Source organism: Eurosta solidaginis, chromosome 1 (assembly GCF_040869045.1).
Source record: "Eurosta solidaginis isolate ZX-2024a chromosome 1, ASM4086904v1, whole genome shotgun sequence".
Classification (NCBI taxonomy): Eukaryota; Metazoa; Arthropoda; class Insecta; order Diptera; family Tephritidae; genus Eurosta; species Eurosta solidaginis.
Genome location: NC_090319.1, coordinates 362,974,001 through 362,993,465, shown reverse-complemented (window position 1 = coordinate 362,993,465; position 19,465 = coordinate 362,974,001). Strand labels below are relative to the sequence as shown.

Sequence of the window (19,465 nt, the reverse complement as noted above, 5' to 3'; positions counted from 1 at the left end):
TTATTCTATATTTATTAACTCCAACAAAACTTAAACTAAAACTAAAAAGAACAATGTCGTATCTTAAAAGGGAAAGTCCCAACTTATATGCGTTGAAATTCAAAGTATTACTAGACGTTGGCTGTAGTTGCTAAAACTCAGCTGTTCTATGATGTTGCCACATATTGCGGCAGGGTTCGATTTGGGTAGTCACTGCATATGTGTACATCTAATTATGCTCAAAACTTTAAAGCGATTAATAGATAGAGGAAGTGAAAAGAAAACAATATTTGCGTTCTACCTGTTTCTGATAAACTGATTATAAGTACTTTTTTAATTTTCAAAATCAAAAGTAACTTATATCTGTCTAGGGACAAATTCGTCGCTGCGTTTTGATTCCTCGATGTATAGGAAGTGTTGGACATGTTTCGATATCTTTATGGCGATATCTCGAAAAGGCGCCCACCCATAGAACTAAGGCCCACTCCCTTTTAAACAATCATTAACAACTTTCATTTGATACCCATATCGTACAAACACATTCTAGAGTCACCCTTGGGCCACCTTTATGGCGATATCTCGAAAAGGCGTCCACCTATCGGACTAAGGCCCACTCCCTTTTAAAATACACATTAACACCTTTCATTTGATTCCCATATCGTACAAACACATTCTAGAGTCACCCCTGTTGCATCTCTATGGCGATATCTTGAAAAGACGTCCACCTATAGAAGTAAGGTCCACTCCCTTTTAAACTACTCATTAACACCTTTCATTTGATACCCATATCGTACAAACACATTCTAGAGTCACCCTTGGGCCACCTTTATGTCGATATCTCGAAAAGGCGTCCACCTATCGAACTAAGGCCCACTCCCTTTTAAAATACTCATTAACGCCTTTCATTTGATACCCATATCGTACAAACATATTCTAGAGTCACCCTTGGGCCAAAGGCGAAAAGGTGTCCACCTATAGAACTAAGGCCCACTCCCTTTTAAACAATCATTAACACCTTTCATTTGATACTCATATCGTAAAAACACATTCTAGAGTCACCTTTAGGCCAAGTTTATGGCGATATCTCGAAAAGGCGTCCACCTATAGAACTAAGGCCCACTCCCTTTTAAAATACTCATTAACACCTTTCATTTGATTCCCATATCGTACAAACACATTCTAGAGTTACCCTTGGGCCACCTTTATGGCCATATCTCGAAAAGGCATCCACCTATAGAACTAAGGCCCACTCCCTTTTAAACAATCATGAACACCTTTCATTTGATACCCATATCGTACAAGCACATTCTAGAGTCACCCCTGGTCCACCTTTATGGCGATATCTCGAAAAGGCGTCCACCTATCGAACTAAGGCCCACTCCCTTTTAAAATACTCATTAACAACTTTTATTAGATACCCATATCGTACAAACACATTCTAGAGTCACCCCTGGTCCACCTTTATGGCGATATCTCGAAAAGGCGTCCACCTATAGAACTAAGGCCAACTCCCTTTTAAAATACTCATTAACACCTTTCATTTGATTCCCATATCGTACAAACAAATTCCAGGGTTACCCTAGGATAATTTTCCTATATGGTTATTTTCTTTTATTTTGTCTCCAAAGCTCTCAGCTGAGTATGGAATGTTCGGTTACACCCGAACTTAGGCTTACATGTTTTTAATTGTCAACGTGTTCTATGCAGTCGGTTTCAAATTTGTAGCTCAATGTGCAGCCTCCAAAGATTTCCCCTCTTCCGTAAAATATTTCTTAATTCAAACCGTATATCGAATAACGGAACTTCCTTTGAAAACTAAATTGTTTAAAGTTTTTCGGGAAGCTACATAAAAATCAATCGGAAAATTTCAGTTCTCGTATGAAGATTTCTTTATCCTTTTGTTGCATTGCCTTGACCATCAGAACTATGTTTGAAGAACGGGAAGTTTCTTAAAACTTTATCGCAAAAATCCTCGGTTTGGTATGAAATTTCTAAACATCTTGCCCCGGGTGCCTTCTTTTCGATTGATTTTTTTTATTTAATGCCTTGTCATCGAGTTCTCAACTTCGTATCAGCGTTTAAGTTCGTAGCTCAATCGAAAATTTAATGGCAAGATTCCATCACATCCATACCATTTTCCGAAAAATCTAAATCCGTGCGACACCTAGCGAATCCTTTTGTCACATATGTTCAAGTGTCGTTGAATTCTAAACCACGTTTCAAATGTCCGATCACAAGACTCCTAGTCTCGTGTGCATATTCTAACTATACTGAAGTGCAACTTTTTCTTCTGTATCTCTAAATATGTCTAACCCTGCCCCATCAGAAGAATTACCAGGTCCCAAGGTCTCGCATACATTTTTTAACTATCTCGACCCGCGCGGCACCTGGCGGAATTTTTTTACTCCTGTTGCTTTGTCCCAGTGCTCTAAATAAAGTGTAAAGGCCTGAACACATACGATTTTAGATGTAACATCATTGACAGCTGAGTAAAAAAAATTAAAAAATCGATCACAAGATTATAGAGAAATTTTTCCCTAGTTCACATTTTAACATAACTCTACTTTATGTCTCGGGACGTTTCTCAAAATTCTGAAGCAGAATTTTCAAATTCGGACGATTCTTTTAAATCTCGCGGTTCTTGCGCCATAAAGCGCCATGTTTCACTGTCATCATTAAATGTTCCAAGGTTCAAGACTTTAGCTATACGGGAAGCTCCTCAAATATCGATTGCAAAATTCCCCAATTTTTCACCCAATTTTGCGGATAAACATGAATTCAAACTAATATAAAGGAATTAAAAAGTCCATGTATGTATATGTGCATATGGCTGAAAAGCAGCAACAAGTTTTAATGGATCTAAATACACTAGTCTCTTTACATATCAAAATATAAGTGTCTAACACCCCTATTATTAATTTTCATACGATAGACGATAAACGCTTCCTAGCGTATCGTAAAAAATCAGCTTTCATATTGCAATTTCCACACGCCCGATGTTCTATTGTGAATGACAGCAGAGTTTTGTTTACAAATTTTTGTGAATCTATACCAAACAGATAGCAAAACAAAACGTGAATACTAACAGTTCATTTGTCTTGTACGTAAAAGTGGCAAAAGTTTTCAAAAGCTGTTATAATAAAATGTTTTATGCAACCTCTGTTACCTTTTATATAAACTCAAATGAACAAATTTACGAAACTTGCATAGATTCCATAGAAAGAAGAAAATTTAGAGATGCTTCCAATCTTCTTGAAATGAAGTCTACACTGTAAGTACTTGACATACTAAAAGTAAAAAAAGTTTAATAAACAAAATTGATGTCAGAGTATGTCTTAACAGAAATAGAAGGCAATTTGCGCGACCGTAAAAATAGGCCATCCATCCCAAATATTTTGAAGGTTTGCGCCACTTTAAGGCTCCTTGCCCAGGGTGTTGCAACAGAGTGTTGGGAATGAGGCTGTAGTTGGATTATTTTGGATTATGTAATAATTGTATATTTACTTTTATTTAAATAGTTCCCAACGTATCGTGGAAAAATTTATCAGCGATAGCTAGCGTAGAAAATTGAACAGCGTATGCGATAGTTAGCGTATGGCAATACCACGATAAACGATAAACTCTAACGATCGGGTTTCACACGCTAGAATTTATTTCATAATACGGTAGAACAGATTGCAAGCGTTGATCGTGTATCGTACGAGTTCATAATAGGGGTGTAAGTAAAAAAAGGAACGTATTGGTTTAGTTCTTATACATGTGAGTGGTTCTATCCCTTAAAACTTATTAAACCTGAAGTGCACTTAAATTAATTTTTACACTTCACTATAATATTGTAACGAATTTAGTGAAATTCCGTCTATTTGCAACCTTCTGCTTACGTTCGTATCGCTAAACTGTTGAATTAAACACTCCAATATTCTGTGTTACAAAATGGTCTTTATTACACTACTTTGAAAGTACTTCGCCATTAAACTTCACTTCGCAACTGATAGCGTGCTTAAATCAAACTGCTTATATAATACACTTCCACCTTGCGCACTTGTGTGTATTGAGCTTAGTATGCAATTGAAAATATTTTGGATTTTTCAAATGCATAGTAGGCGAGGTGAAAAAATAATTTAGTTTGAGTTTTGGTAATTTGAATTGAAGGTGATCGAATGTGAAGTATCGTTGTTCATCTTATATGTAAATTAATAATCAAATTTTAAAAAAATACATTTTAACTATTAAATAAAATATTAATATAAATAATTATAAAATATACGTGTATGTGTGTTTTAATTAAAGCGTATTTGTGTGTAATGGTGCATAATTGCACGTAAGAAGACATTCCATTTATGGAGTCTTTATATGGCGACCGTGGGCCGGAGCCTTACAATAAGAAAAAACAAAACGAAAAGCGGAACGAAGAGAAATACTAATATTAATATATTAAGTGAACGAAAAAGGAACATAGAGAAATACTAATATTAATATATTAAGTGAACGAAAAGCGGAACTGAGAGAAATACTAATATTAACATATTAAGTGAACGAAAGAGGAACATAGAGAAATACTAATATTAATATATTAAGTGAACGAAAAGCAGAACTGAGAGAAATACTAATATTAACAATGGTATAAAAAGAATGGAACAAGTCAGCACTGAATATTAGCAATAATGAAACAATATATTACGAAACAATATATTACGAGCGGAAATCATACACTATTACAACAACAACAGCAACTAATAATGATTGCAGAATTGGGTATGGCGCACAGTGTACGAAACATGTAGTTTAGCAAATATAAAATAAATTTTTTTTTTCTTGAACTAAAATTTTCTTAATTTATATTATTTACACTTTTGCACATTTATTATAGTACCACCACACACATGTACTCATTACATATTTACATACAAACTATTACTAATATAATTTATCTAAATATTTAACAATAAAAAAAAAATTTAAAAAAAAAAGAAATAAAATTTAAATAATAATAATAATAATTAACATTTTACTAAACTTTATTTTAAATATATTAAAATATATTAACATATGTATGTACAAGTGTACATGTTAATGACAGTGGGCTGGTGTTGATGAAAATTTTAAAATATTTCTTTTTGTTTTTATTTGTTTTTGAAGACAAAATTAAAACAAAATAATTGAATTCAAATTATTTAATTTTTCTTTTTGAAAATTTACTTTTGCCCTACTGTCCTATATTCACATGTGGTAAAATTTACTTTAATTTAATACAAGTTTTTTTATATAAGGCAGTGTGTGCGTAAAATGAATATGTTACTTTTGAAATAAAGCGATACAATTCTCAAAGATGTGGCTTGAAAGCGATGCGTCAGTAATATAAAAAAATTTATTTTTCCCAAATTTTGTAAGCTCAGCGGAAATTTCATTTTATTACGATAAATTACACGGTAATTCTTTTACTATTACATATTCAATATTCAATTTAGTTTGCTTTTGTTTTGTTTTTTTTTATATGTGCGATTCTAATAGTCCACATACATTTTCAAATACTAGAATAGAATTTAGTGCAGATAGAGATTCATTATTTGAAGACTTTTTAGGGTTTGATAACACAAATCATTCTACGCAAACTTCATCTTCTAGTTCGATTTCTAATTTTGACCTAACTTCAAATTCTAATTCTTATTTTACTTCTGATACTATTTCAAATTTTAACGATTTAAACATGGCTACTCTTGAGCAAAAGAGGTCATTCATTAGTACTTGTGCCTCGATTATTCGAGAAAACTATAGCGGTGATCCGTTATCACTGGCCTCGTTTATAGATAAAATTGATTTAATAGAAGATTTAACTGATGTATCTTTAACTACTACATTTATATCATTTTTAAAGTCGAAACTCGAAGGCAAAGCTCGCGAAGCTCTACCAACGCAAATAGATTCTATTAGTCAGATTAAAGATGCTTTACATAGCAGAATTAGGCCAGATAACTCGAAGGTTGTTGCGGGTAAAATTGCGGCCTTAAGGGTAAACAATAATAATTTTACTGATTTTTCAAAACAAGTAGAAGATCTTTCTGATTCGCTAGAACGCTCTTTGATCATCGAAGGTATGACACAGGCAAAAGCTCATGAGATGGCGGTTGAGCAAACTGTTACTGTTTGTAGGTTGAACAGTCGTTCAGATATGGTGAAGTCTATCCTTGCATCAACAACTTTTAAGGATTCAAAGGATGTTGTTGCTAAAATGATTATTGAGCGTGAACAGGAGGTAAAAGAGCGGCAGGTGTTAGCGTATCGCTCACGTCCGATAAGATCTAATAGTTTTCGCGGGAATTTTAGAGGTAATAATAATTTCGGATACAATAACAATTTTAGATTCAATGGTAATGCAACTAGACCTAACAATAATTTACATTTTCGAAATACTAATTACAATGGAGGTAACAATAGGTATAATAATTACAACAACAATTACAATAGAAATAACAATCGGTCTGTAAATAACAGTAATTCAAATAATCAACGTGTAAATAACAGGAATTCAGTCAATGTTCGTCCTTTAAATGCCGAAGCCCCTCAGGAGCGAACACTGAGGGAGCAGGTGCTATTGGGTTAAATTCTTTTAAATCAATATATTGTCTAAATTTAAATTATTCTGACTTCATCGAAGTCAACTGTAGTGATTCTTATAAAATATGTTCTTTTCTTGTAGATTCTCAGGCAGATATTTCACTTATAAAAATTTCTAGTTTAGCAAGTGACGTAATAGTAAATAACAGTAATGTAATAAATATAACAGGTGTAACAACAGACACAGTAACAACTTTAGGCACAGTTAGTACGAACATAGTAGTTTCAAATATATTATTTCCTCTGACTATTCATGTTGTTGATGACAACTTTAATATTCCTTCGGATGGTATAATAGGAAAAGACTTTTTAAAAGCAAACAAATGTATAATCAATTATTCGAATGATACAATAACGATAGGACTAGGGAGAGAAAGAGTTAATATTTCAATTTTGCATTGCACTTCAACAGATACTCTTGTAATTCCACCAAGATGTGAAGTTTTTCGTGTTTTTAGTTTGAATAAATCGGAAAATCCAGTTTTTGTCGATTCTCATGAACTTTGTAGTGGTGTTTTTACCGCAAAATGTGTCATTGATACGGAACATCCTATTTTAAAAATTATTAATACTACTGATGAAGTGAAGTATGTTAAAAACTTCAATATTCAAACTGAGGACATAGAAAATTTTGATATCTATCGCATAAATGAAACATCTGTTGATTCAAAACGCATAGAAGAGCTTAAGTCAGTTTTAGTAAAACAAATACCTTCGTATGCAAAAGATAAATTACTTGACTTATGTTTGAAATATTCAGATATTTTTGCTCTAAAAACAGACTTAATGACGATTAATAATTTTTACGAACAAAAATTAAGACTAACGGACAAGACACCAGTGTACATAAAAAATTATAGATTGCCATATTCACAGCGTGCTGAAATAAATAAACAGGTTGATAATTTGTTAAAAAATGATTTAATTGAAGGAAGTTGTTCAAATTATAACAGCCCATTGATTTTAGTACCGAAAAACGACCCAAATGGACAAAAAGCATATCGAATGTGTGTAGACTTTAGAGCAGTCAATAAAAAACTTGTTGCAGATAAATTTCCTTTGGCACGTGTTGATGATATTTTGGATAACCTTGGTCGAGCTAAATATTTTTCGACTTTGGATCTTTTTTCGGGTTTCCATCAAATTCCATTACATAAAGATTCGAGAGATATAACATCATTTAGTACAGATCGTGGATCTTTTCGTTGGAAAGTTTTACCATTTGGACTAAATGTTGCTCCTAACTCATTTTCAAGAATGATGTCAATAGCATTTTCCGGTATTGCACCTAATCAAGCCTTTATGTATATAGACGATATTATAGTCATTGGATGTAGTGAGACCCATCATTTAAAAAATTTGGAGAAAGTTTTTGAGACATGCAGAAAGTTTAATTTGCGGCTTAATCCTAATAAATGTAATTTTCTTAGATCTGAGGTAACATTTTTGGGGCATAAATGTTCAGCAAAGGGTTTGTTACCTGATGATTCAAAAATAGAGGCAATTAAAAAGTATCCTAAGCCGCGTGACAAAGACGCAGTTAGAAGATTTGTTGCATTTGCAAACTATTATAGGAGATTTATACCTAATTTTGCTTGTTTAGCGGCACCTTTGAATCGTTTGAGTCGGAAAAATGTTGAATTTAATTGGGATACCTCGTGCGAGCTGGCATTTGAGAAACTAAGAAAAAGTTTAATGTCTCCAAAACTTTTGCAATATCCAGATTTCACTAAAGAATTTCTAATAACAGTTGATGCTTCGAAAATTGGGTGTGGTGCGATATTGAGTCAAGATCATAATGGTAACGATTTACCAATTTGTTTCGCTTCAAAAGCATTTAGCAAGTCTGAACAAAATAAAGCAATTATCGAATTAGAACTTTTGGCAATATATTTTGCAGTTAAGCAGTTTCGGCCATACGTTTATGGTACACACTTTATAGTGAGATCAGATCATCGGCCGTTAGTTTATTTATTTAATATGAAAGATCCTACGTCAAAACTGTCTAGAATACGTTTAGAGTTATCTGAGTATAATTTTACTATAGAGTATATAAAAGGTAAAGCGAATGTAGGTGCAGATGCTCTTTCTCGTATAACTATAGATGAGTTAAAAAATTCGACTAAACATATATTGGCAGTACAAACAAGGTCAATGACAAAGCAAAAAGAGGAAATACAGATACAAAACGATAACCGACAAATACAGACAGAAACATTACAAGTTTACGACAAATTTGCTTATAATTTTTCAAATAAAATCCCGAGAATAAAGTCGAATATAAATTATGATAAGAATGGTGATATTAGTAATATAGAAATATGTGCGCACTTAAAACATAAAAAGCTCGAGCTACTTAATTTTGAGATTGTTAACAAAATAGTGAATTTAGATGAGCTACTTTTGAGGCTGGAACATAATGCCGGCAATCACAATATTAAGAATATTGAATGGCAGAAAGATGATAATATTTTTCATCATTTTACTATTGCAAATTTTAAAGAAACCGGGAATAAAATTTTAAAACATTTAATAATTATATTGACAGAGCCAGTAGAGACGGTAACTGATGAAGACACGAAATTAAAACTTATGACAGTTTATCATAATGATCCAATATCAGGTGGTCATTGTGGATATAAGAAGTTATACGCGAAAATACGTACAAAACATTTTTGGAAAAATATGACGCGCGATATTGCTAAATTTGTGAAAAATTGTGAAAAATGCCTGTTAAACAAAGTTAAGCCCAAAACAAAAGAAAATATGGTGCTTACACCAACACCTTGCAAGCCTTTTGATATAGTAGTTATAGACACGATAGGACCTTTGCCTGAGTCGAATAATGGGAATAAGTTCGCAGTTACCATTATGTGCGATTTGAGCAAATATTTAGTTACAATAGCTATTCCAGATAAGAGTGCAAAAACAGTTGCATCTGCAATTTTTGAAAGTTTTATTTTAATTTATGGAATAATGAAATCTATTAAATCAGATTTAGGTACAGAATTTAAAAATGAAATTTTTGCGGAATTGACTAAACTTTTGAAAATTGAGCATAATTTTTCAACACCTTATCATCATGAAACTGTTGGTACTATTGAAAGGAATCATCGTGTATTTAACGAATATTTAAGAGCTTACCTTGACGATTCATTTCCCGAATGGGACGTTTATTTAAAATATTTTACATTTTTGCATAATACAACAACAAGTACTGTTTTTGATAATCTATTTACACCTTTTGAATTAGTATTTGGTAGAAAAGTTACTTTGCCAAATGAGTTAAAGAAGGAAAATATAGATCCAATTTATAATGTTGAAAATTATGCAAAAGAGGTAAAATATCGTATGCAAAAGTCACATCTACTTGCAAAAGAATTAATTAATAAACATAAAATTAGAAATAAAAATGTTTACGATAAAACAACAAAACCTTTGACTATTAATATAAATGATCGAGTTCTAATAAAAAAAGAACCTAGAGATAAACATGCAAACATATATCAGGGCCCCTACACTATAACAAAAATTGATGGAGTTAATGTAACAATTTTTGATAACAAAATTAAAAAGAAAAAATTAGTACATAAAAATAGAATACATAAGATAAAATAAATATTCTTATATTTTAGTTTTAGCATAGACTAAAATTTAGTTGTTGGATTAATGAAAATTAAAAAAAAAAATTCAAAAAAAAAAAAATACTAAATGAATAAATTGTTTAATAATACAAATTGAATTTAATATTTGAATTATTAACATAATGTTTAGAATATAAGTTAGTAATTATTTGTAAATTACTTAATGTAGTATTAACCTAATATAGTATTAACATAGTAGTAATAATAATAATTAATAAATAAGTTAGTCTGGTTTTTTTTTTCTAAATAATGCATATTCGTTCATTTAAAACAATTAATCTTGCAGCTGAATAAGCAAGAAGGACGTGACAAAACTGATCAATTTGTCACATCCTTCTTTTCGAAAGGAGGGTGATATAATACACTTCCACCTTGCGCACTTGTGTGTATTGAGCTTAGTATGCAATTGAAAATATTTTGGATTTTTCAAATGCATAGTAGGCGAGGTGAAAAAATAATTTAGTTTGAGTTTTGGTAATTTGAATTGAAGGTGATCGAATGTGAAGTATCGTTGTTCATCTTATATGTAAATTAATAATCAAATTTTAAAAAAATACATTTTAACTATTAAATAAAATATTAATATAAATAATTATAAAATATACGTGTATGTGTGTTTTAATTAAAGCGTATTTGTGTGTAATGGTGCATAATTGCACGTAAGAAGACATTCCATTTATGGAGTCTTTATACTTACTTAACTAATCAGCTTTCGCTGCTTTTATACCATCTGTTGTCGTCCACCTATTTCTCCTAAGGTCTAGTAACTTCTCGAAATTTATGCTTGGGTACCATCCATATACATATGTACATGTATATTTGTAGTTTGTATCCATATGCGTGTGTATATGTGAGTACTACTTCTGCTGATGATGACATGCGTTTGTGAGTATCTCTCTGCTGCCTTGCATGTATGTGAGTAAATGATGATTGTTTTGATGTACACAATAATGTCAGCTTACTTTATTGTTGTTGTGCCTTTATTTACTTAGTATCAGATTAGTGATGTGAATCAATTAGTGATGCTAATATTCGTCACAATATTAACTTGTTCATGCATATGGGACCCCGGAGTCCAAACTATTTTTTCTTGTATAGCAACTAGGCTAGCATTATTTTATTAGTTTTTTCATTAAGTAACATTAGATACTGAATGTATACATAAATATTTGCCGAGCTATGACAAAATAAATAGAGAAAATAAGTTATATTTAAGGCATTAAATTAGCATTGCTTGAATCTTTTAAACACGGTTTTAGAACCACACTATCTTGAACCGATTTTTATTAAAATAATAATTTACTAAATATCAAGGAAAATTATCAGTAAAATACCATATCCGAAAGTCCTTTATATTTCGAGTGTCGTATTTATTTGTTATATTGCAGTTTTTAACTGTGAAAAATTTTAGAATATTTCCCAACGTGTGGGAAAAATAATATCACTTGCAAATTATGAAAGCACCCGAAAGCAAAGGCAAACTTCAAATTCTTCTTCTTATGCTTTGCTTGCAACAAAAGTTGGATGTTGGCTACTATTTCATGTCAGATGGCGCCAGTGTCGCCCAATCTGCCGTTCTCTATAAAAATACGTGCAATCTACTCATAATGCATAAGATTGAGTTAAACGCATCTACATATATGAAAAAATGCTTATTTGACGGGACTTTAAGTATATTATTAAGTAGAGTTAGTAAACATGGTTGAACCATAAACGGCTGATGGTCGGAAATTAGCTGATAGGTTCTTTTTTGATATGATTTGACACTTTAGCTTCCGGCGCAGTACGATTTTGATATTAGTCCATCGATTTGCAAAACACGGAATTTTTTTTTATGTTTGTATGCATGCCACCGTGCCAAGGAGTATAAATTCATATTCATTTATTCATAAATAAATAATCTTTGACCGTCTACGTGCCACGCTAGTGGAATAATAATTCGCGCTCACTTCACATATTATTATTCGGAACAAGCAGAGTGGCAGCATCGAGGCTATTGATTATTTGCGCATTTCAAAAAACATATTTTGCAAACAAAAGTTCATGCGCATTGTTTTAATTGTTTAATGTTAGCAACATATTTTGTTGTACTTTTATATTTATATTTTTTTTGCATACAAGAAAGAAAACCGACCCAATTATGAATCTAAAGCATCCGCGAAGCCTCTTGAATACACACAATTTCATCAAAATCGGTCCAACCGTTTAGGAGAAGTTGAGTAACAAGCACACGTACATAAAAATATTACATTAAGATTAACGAATTATTTTTTGAGTGCTAACAAACATGCGTGTACACGTGCTTAAGGCTGAGTAACACAGCACTGTGCTGTGTTATTGTGTTAACACACAGTAATGTGCGGCACGCACACGCACACTTATCGATTAATTTATAACACAGTAGGGCCGTTCCATTGGTTTATCGAGCTCTGGCTCTGGCTCAAATCTCATTGGAACGATCTAGATCAACTTTATGAGAGCTGGCAGCACTAATATAAAACATCTGTTTTGTAGAAAATAAGAAACGTACACAAAATTTTAAGATACTGATAGAATTATTACCATTTAAATAGTTTCGCACGTAAGCAAACTGTTTATTTTCCTTACATCATCTTCAAGTTGTTTACTCTTTCAGTGTTCTTGCTTTTAAATGTGGCGAGATCTTTTATGTATACACAAATGTACACGTATTTAGTTCAGTGCTACAATGGCTCAACTATATGGTTGGCTCATCTCATCAGCTGATTTTATTTTTTTCATTTCACTGGAGTAGGGATTGTCAGAAGGAGATGGCAAACTTAAAAAGAAACCAACGAATTTACAACATTTTCTTACTACTTACAAATGCTGCTAAGTTTTATGTTTTCATTCCATTCCATTCGTCTAACACCATCACGCTAATTTTGGAAATGTGAACAAAGGTATGTTATTGCTGTAGAGATGAGCCAACCATATAGTTGAGCCATGAGTGCTACCAACTGAAAAGTGGTTAGCTGTCAAAAAATCTACTACAGAAAACGAAACGAACAGAACTGCTGTACGGATCAGAAAACATGGTAATTTGATTGGTTTATTGACGCAAAAAATAACTTTAGAAAAAACTTTGTAAAATGGGTGTGACACCTACCATATTAAGTAGAACAAAATGGTATTACATATATAAATAAATTAGCGGTACCCGACAGATGATGTCCTGGGTCACCCTGGTCCACATTTTGGTCGATATCTCGAAAACGCCTTCACATACACAACTAAGGCCACTTCCTTTTAAAACCCTCATTAATACCTTTAATTTGATACCCATATCGTATAAACACATTCCAGGGTTACCCTAGGTTCATTTTGCTAAATGGTGATTTTCCCTTATTTTGTCTCCAAAGCTCTCAGTTGAGTATGTAATGTTCGGTTACACCCGAACTTAGCCTTCCTTACTTGTTTTACTATAATTTGCTCTCATCTTTCACTCGGTATTAAAACGGATTTTTAATAAATTAATACAACCAAATTTTCGCAGCCAACCAGATCAAAACGTCGTTTATAAAAATATCAATTCGCCTGAAAGAGCAAACTAGCTAAAAGTAGACACAACCGAGGGAAGATATATAGCTTCATGAAGAAATATCGCTATTGGCGGAATGCCAAAATGCAAATCACTGATATATTTGGATAGCTAGTAGCGATGAACGGTATTTCACTGTCGGCGATTGTGTCGCCGCTATCACTATTAGTATTAGAATTTCATACTGAAGGAAAATCGCCAATCACTGATATATTTGGATAGCAATAGCTATCGCTATTAGCGATTTTTCATTCACCGCGATGCAATCACCAATAGCGAAATATTGTTCCATCACCAACTTTGGCTAGATTCAATAAATGTGAGTTTTAAAATGTACAGTTTTCTCTAAAAGAAATTATTTGGAAAAAAGTGTACCTTTCCAAAGTCGGTTTTACTGAATCTAGGCCATAGATGGTAAATTTGAAGTGTAAAAGTGTTTTGGTAAACGGAAGAGCAAAGAATTAAATTTGTCTTTCATTAAAAAAAATTTAAATACTCAGCTATTGCAAACATTTTTTCAATCTTTAACCTTTAGTACTGATTTTATGATAACATTGATACAACCGAGCTTTGGGGAAATGTAGTTTAAAATTCACGAAGTCTTCTATTCGTTTAATTAAAATTTTTTGTAGGAAACCATGGAAGCAACCTGAAATTTAAGATTTTACGACAAATTCGACACATTTGTGAGTTGCAGAATTGTTCGTAAACCAATTAAAGAGTACAAAAATTGGTAAATTTCTTTGACATTTGGTCCTTTTTTTCGATGCATTTTGGTCCCAAATGAAAACATGGTGTGGTAACCTTGATATTAACGCACACTTGTTATACTCAGCTGTACTTGTACACAGGGTATTATAACTTTGATTGGATAACGGTTGGTTGTACAGGTAGAAAGGAATCGAGATAGATATAGACTTCCATATATTAAAATCATCGGTATCGAAAAAAAAATTTAATTGAGCCATGTCCGTCCGTCCGCCTGTCCGTTAACACGATAACTTGAGTAAATATTGAGATAAATAAAAAAAAAAATAAATGTAAGGCGCGATAACCTCCGAAGAGATCTAAGGCCGAGCTTCTCTTCCAATTTGCGTCGTGCTCCTCTTGATTTTTCCCTACAAATTGGCCGGACGGGACCTACATGTTTTATGCCGACTCCGAACGGCATCTGCAAGGTAGATGAGTTTTCACTGAGAGCTTTTCATGGCAGAAATACAATCGGAGCGCTTGCCAGACACTGCCGAGGGGCGACCCCGCTTAGAAAAATTTTCTTCTAATTGAAAAATCTTATTTCTAAAATTTTTTGATGTTGCTTTGCCCGGGAGTTGAACCCAGGGCATACGGAGTGATAGGCGGAGCACGCTACCATCACACCACGGTGGCCGCTATTGAGATATCATTACCAAATTTGGTATACGAGCTTATCTGGACCAGAATAGATTGGTATTGAAAATAAGCGAAGCCGGATGATAACCACGCCCACTTCTTATATATAATATATATATTATAACATTTTGGAAAACACAAAATACCTGATTATTTAGTAAATAATACACCTAGAATGTTGAAATTTTACGTGTGGACTGATATTGAGACTCTTGATAAAAACTTGAAAAACATTTTTTTTTAAATGGGCGTGTCACCGCCCACTTGTGATAAAATCAATTTTACAAATATTATTAATCAAATCGTTAAACCTATCGTAATAAAATTCGGCAGAGAGGTTGCCTTTATTATTAGGAATGCCTTGAAGAAAAATTAACGAATTCGGTTAAGGACCACGCCCACTTGTATATACAAGTGTTTAAAGGGGTCGTGGACGAATAAAATAAGCTATATCTTTGCAAAAAAAGAGCTTTATATCAATTGTATTTCATTTCCCAAGTGGATTTATAACAATAAATAGGAAAAATTTCAAATTTAAAAAAATGGGCGTGGCACCGCCCCTTTTATGACTAAGCAATTTTCTATGTTTCGGGAGCCATAACTCGAAGAAAATTAGTTCACAATAGAACCATATGTATATGTATTATTGCGCAGCCTTGTAACACTATTAAGCACACAAAACAAACAACAACACCATTTCAAATATACAGCTGGGTATGTAATGTTCGGTTTCACCCGCAATTAGACTTCCTTACTTGTTTTTGTTCTTTTCAAATGTGACGTTACGCTCAGAGAGCAGATTGGTTATATCGTAGAGAAACGCAACGAGCCTACCCACAGATAAAGCTTATATATTCCGATCAAGCAGCGACACACAAACACTACCTTCAAATACGACTGCTGTAAAATAATCTATTTATTTGTATACCTGCATTTCAGCTGCTGGGATACCGGACTTCCGCTCCCCTGAGACCGGGCTATACAATAATTTAAAAAAATATAATTTAGCTGTACCCACTGATATATTTGAATTTGATTATTTTATGGAAAATCCGAGACCATTCTTGAAATTTGCCAAGGAAATGTATCCTGGAAGTTTCACTCCTACCACAACGCATTACTTCATACGTCTGTTGCATGAAAAGAATCTTTTAATACGCCACTACACACAAAATATTGATGCTTTAGAGCGTTTAGCTGGTATACCAGAAGATAAATTACTTGAAGTACATGGAAATTTATTAACAAATCACTGTCTTGAATGTCGAAAATCATACACTAAAGATTGGATGAAAGAAAAAATATTTAGCGATGAATTGCCTGTATGTGATGATTGTGGTAGTCTTGTTAAACCGGATATTATTTTCTATGGTGAAAAGTTGACAGAACGTTTCTATGAATTGCCAGAGCAAGATTTCAAAAAATGTGATCTCTTGATTATTATGGGTACATCATTGGCAGTAAATCCATTTGCATCGCTAATCGATAAGGTTCACCCGAATTGCTTTCGTTTACTTATAAATAAAAATCCTATTGAAAAATTCAATGTGCAAAGTGAAGATAATGTGCGCGATGTCGAATTTATTGGTAATTGCGATGATGGAATTTGGCAAATAGCCGAGGCATTGCATTGGGCGAATGAGTTGAGAGAATTAATCGATAGCGAAAATGCCGACCAGAACAAAAAGAAACTACCAATAAAAACTCCAGAACACAAGCCAGATGATGAGGGCAGTAAACGTAAAACAAGAAGTATAACTGCTCCCCGAGATTCAAAACGAAGGTCCTAAAATCGTCTAATCTTATGAAAGCAGAACTGTAACACGAAACAGTAATTTAACGCTGATGGGTTTGTGCAAAAGAGAAAACTCGGCAAACCGATGTACCAATAGATTTAAAGAGAATGTATCAAAACTACCGAATATTTGTACATGCATCGGAGGAAATGGGTGATCAAAATTGAGTAACAGTGAAAAACAGTTCACACATGTCATTCAGGTAGATTTGTCAATTCGACTTAAATAAACTCATAAAGCGTTTTTTGATTGCTTAATCCAATCTAGCTAAGGGAAGATTACGAATCATATTCGAACCCTAGCTCGGTTTTCTAATAATAGCCCTGGTCTACTTCAATTTCTCCTTTCTAATATTTTTACAATTTAGTGAACCCCGCTGAGTTAGGGCAAAACCGCCAAATAAAGGAATGGATTGCTTGAAAGGCATTTAGCAATGCACAAAGAAGTGTGAATTAGCAACGGAATGAGTATTTCTCTTTGTAGGTAGCGTTGAACTTAACACTAGCATGGTCTGGAGTGCCTTTTTTAGGGTTTTTATAGTTAGAAAAATATGTGTTAATCATTTGTGATTGGTTAAAAGGCGTTGGATGAAGAAGTAAGGAAAAAAGGGGTGGGGTTGGAGTTATCAGTAGAGGAGCCTTCGAAGCCCGGTAAATCTGTCAATCAATTCTACACTCACATAAATTTTTTTTCCTATTCATATCAAATTCATATCATAAATTGAGGAAAAAATTTCTTTGCCCATTGTTGAAAATCCTTCCAACGATTATCTTCTGAGGAAGTATTTTTCAGTGTTCATTTCATATTTGGCACATTGGTAGCCATTGGAAAATCGTTAACTTTCGCCATTTATCGTATTGATCTCCTTATTAATTTGCAATGCCAATATATTTCAAATATATATCACACCTCAACGTACCAAGGAGGAAGAATTTAAAATTAGTATCAGCTTAAATAAAAATTAAAAAGAAAAAAATGGTATATTTTTATTTCCTTGATACCTATCTTTGACATTTCTGTTAAGTAAATTACAAAAACAGATATCGCTCCTTTAGGAGCATAGGGCAAAAACGAGTTCCCTCCACCGAGTTCTGTTATGGGGTAGCTTCTTGACCTCTCTCCACGCCCCTTCCGACTGACATTCGGATTGAAATGTTGTAATCCATGACGTCCGGGGTCGTCGCCTCCGCCGAGTTCCTTGTGAGTTCCAGTCAAGCGCCCTTTTTGCTATATATGATTCTCTTTTTCTTAGTATATGGCCGATTCATTGCTATTTTCTTCTCTTTATGATTGTTTGAATCAGCTCCGTGTTCGTCAGTCTTAAAAGATCTTCATTTGAAATAATGTTGGGCCAGAATATACGGCATATTGTGCGCAAGCATTTGTTTACGAACACCTGGAGTTTACTGCTGATGAGTTCCGCCACTTTCCACCTTTCAAAGTCGTATAATAGCACTGAATTAACGTTGCTGTTGAATATTTTAAATTTAGTGCTGCGGCTGAGTGTGCCAGATCGCCACACTTTATTCAGTTTTTGAAACGCTACCCAGGCCTTAGTTTCGAAATTCCTAACACATACTCTTCGTTTAACAGTGAATATTTCCGGTAAAAACGGACAACATCGGTACAGGACCACGCCTACTTTTATATACAATTTTTTAGAAGTATCATGAGAGTGGAATAGTACATAGTACATATGTACATATATACGAAAAATTTATTTATATCAATGCAATTTTACTTCCAAATTGTAATTGTAACAAGAAAAGAGAACAAGTAGCATATTTTGAAAACTGACGTGGCTCCGTTTTCTACGTTTCGCAAGCCATAACTTGAGCATTGACCTATTGCGAAAAACTCGGTGCACTTTTGTTTCCTTATAATAAGAACCCATTTTAATAGTTTTGGTTTTTTTTTTTGTGTGGAAAAAGTATGGGTCAAAAAGTTGTCATGGGTGAAAGTTTAAGGGATCCCTTTCAGAAAAACTCGAAAATAAAAGTAAAATACAGACTCTTATTTTTTAAAGACAGAATAAAAGTTCGCCCCATAACGCCTCATCCAAATGAAACGAATTTTTTACAAATTGTTTCTCCTAAAGATCTGGATTTGCAACCTTTGGGGACAATTTTTTTTTTTAATTTTTGTTACTTATACTAGAAATTTGTCATCGACAAACCATAACAAACTCTCAGGGTACTAATACTTTTCCATAGTAAACTTTTACCGGTTTATTGCCATAAAATTGCTCCAATTGAGATATTGCCTTGAAATTAAATACACCTCTTTCTGTTGAAACAACAAGGATTATGTATGAATAAAAATTCATTTTATATGAGTTAACCGGGGATTGCCCGTATCGCTTAAAATGTATGAAAACATTTATTTCAAGCAATTTTTAATTTTATACTTTATTTAATAATTTGGGAAAAATTTAAACAACGTGACATCAGGACGGACAAGGCGACAGCTGTTTCGATTATACC

The 19,465-nt window shown here is 33.1% G+C and overlaps 2 protein-coding genes across 2 annotated transcripts in view; both read left to right on the top strand.

Annotated features, from left to right (window-relative positions):
- The window catches only part of LOC137238158 (NAD-dependent protein deacetylase Sirt2-like), a 29,972-nt gene that overhangs the window by 8,952 nt on the left and 1,555 nt on the right, over positions 1–19,465 (top strand). The gene's annotated exons all lie outside the window — the stretch shown is intronic.
- Positions 16,058–17,178, top strand: LOC137238159 (NAD-dependent protein deacetylase Sirt2-like). The gene has a single exon (XM_067762829.1). It carries the CDS (start codon positions 16,230–16,232, stop codon positions 16,974–16,976), a length of 747 nt encoding a protein of 248 aa, XP_067618930.1. The 5' UTR covers positions 16,058–16,229; the 3' UTR covers positions 16,977–17,178.

Coding starts and splice junctions, on each gene's coding strand:
- LOC137238159 (XM_067762829.1), top strand. CDS start 16,230: ATGGAAAATCCGAGACCATTCTTGAAATTTGCCAAGGAAATGTATCCT.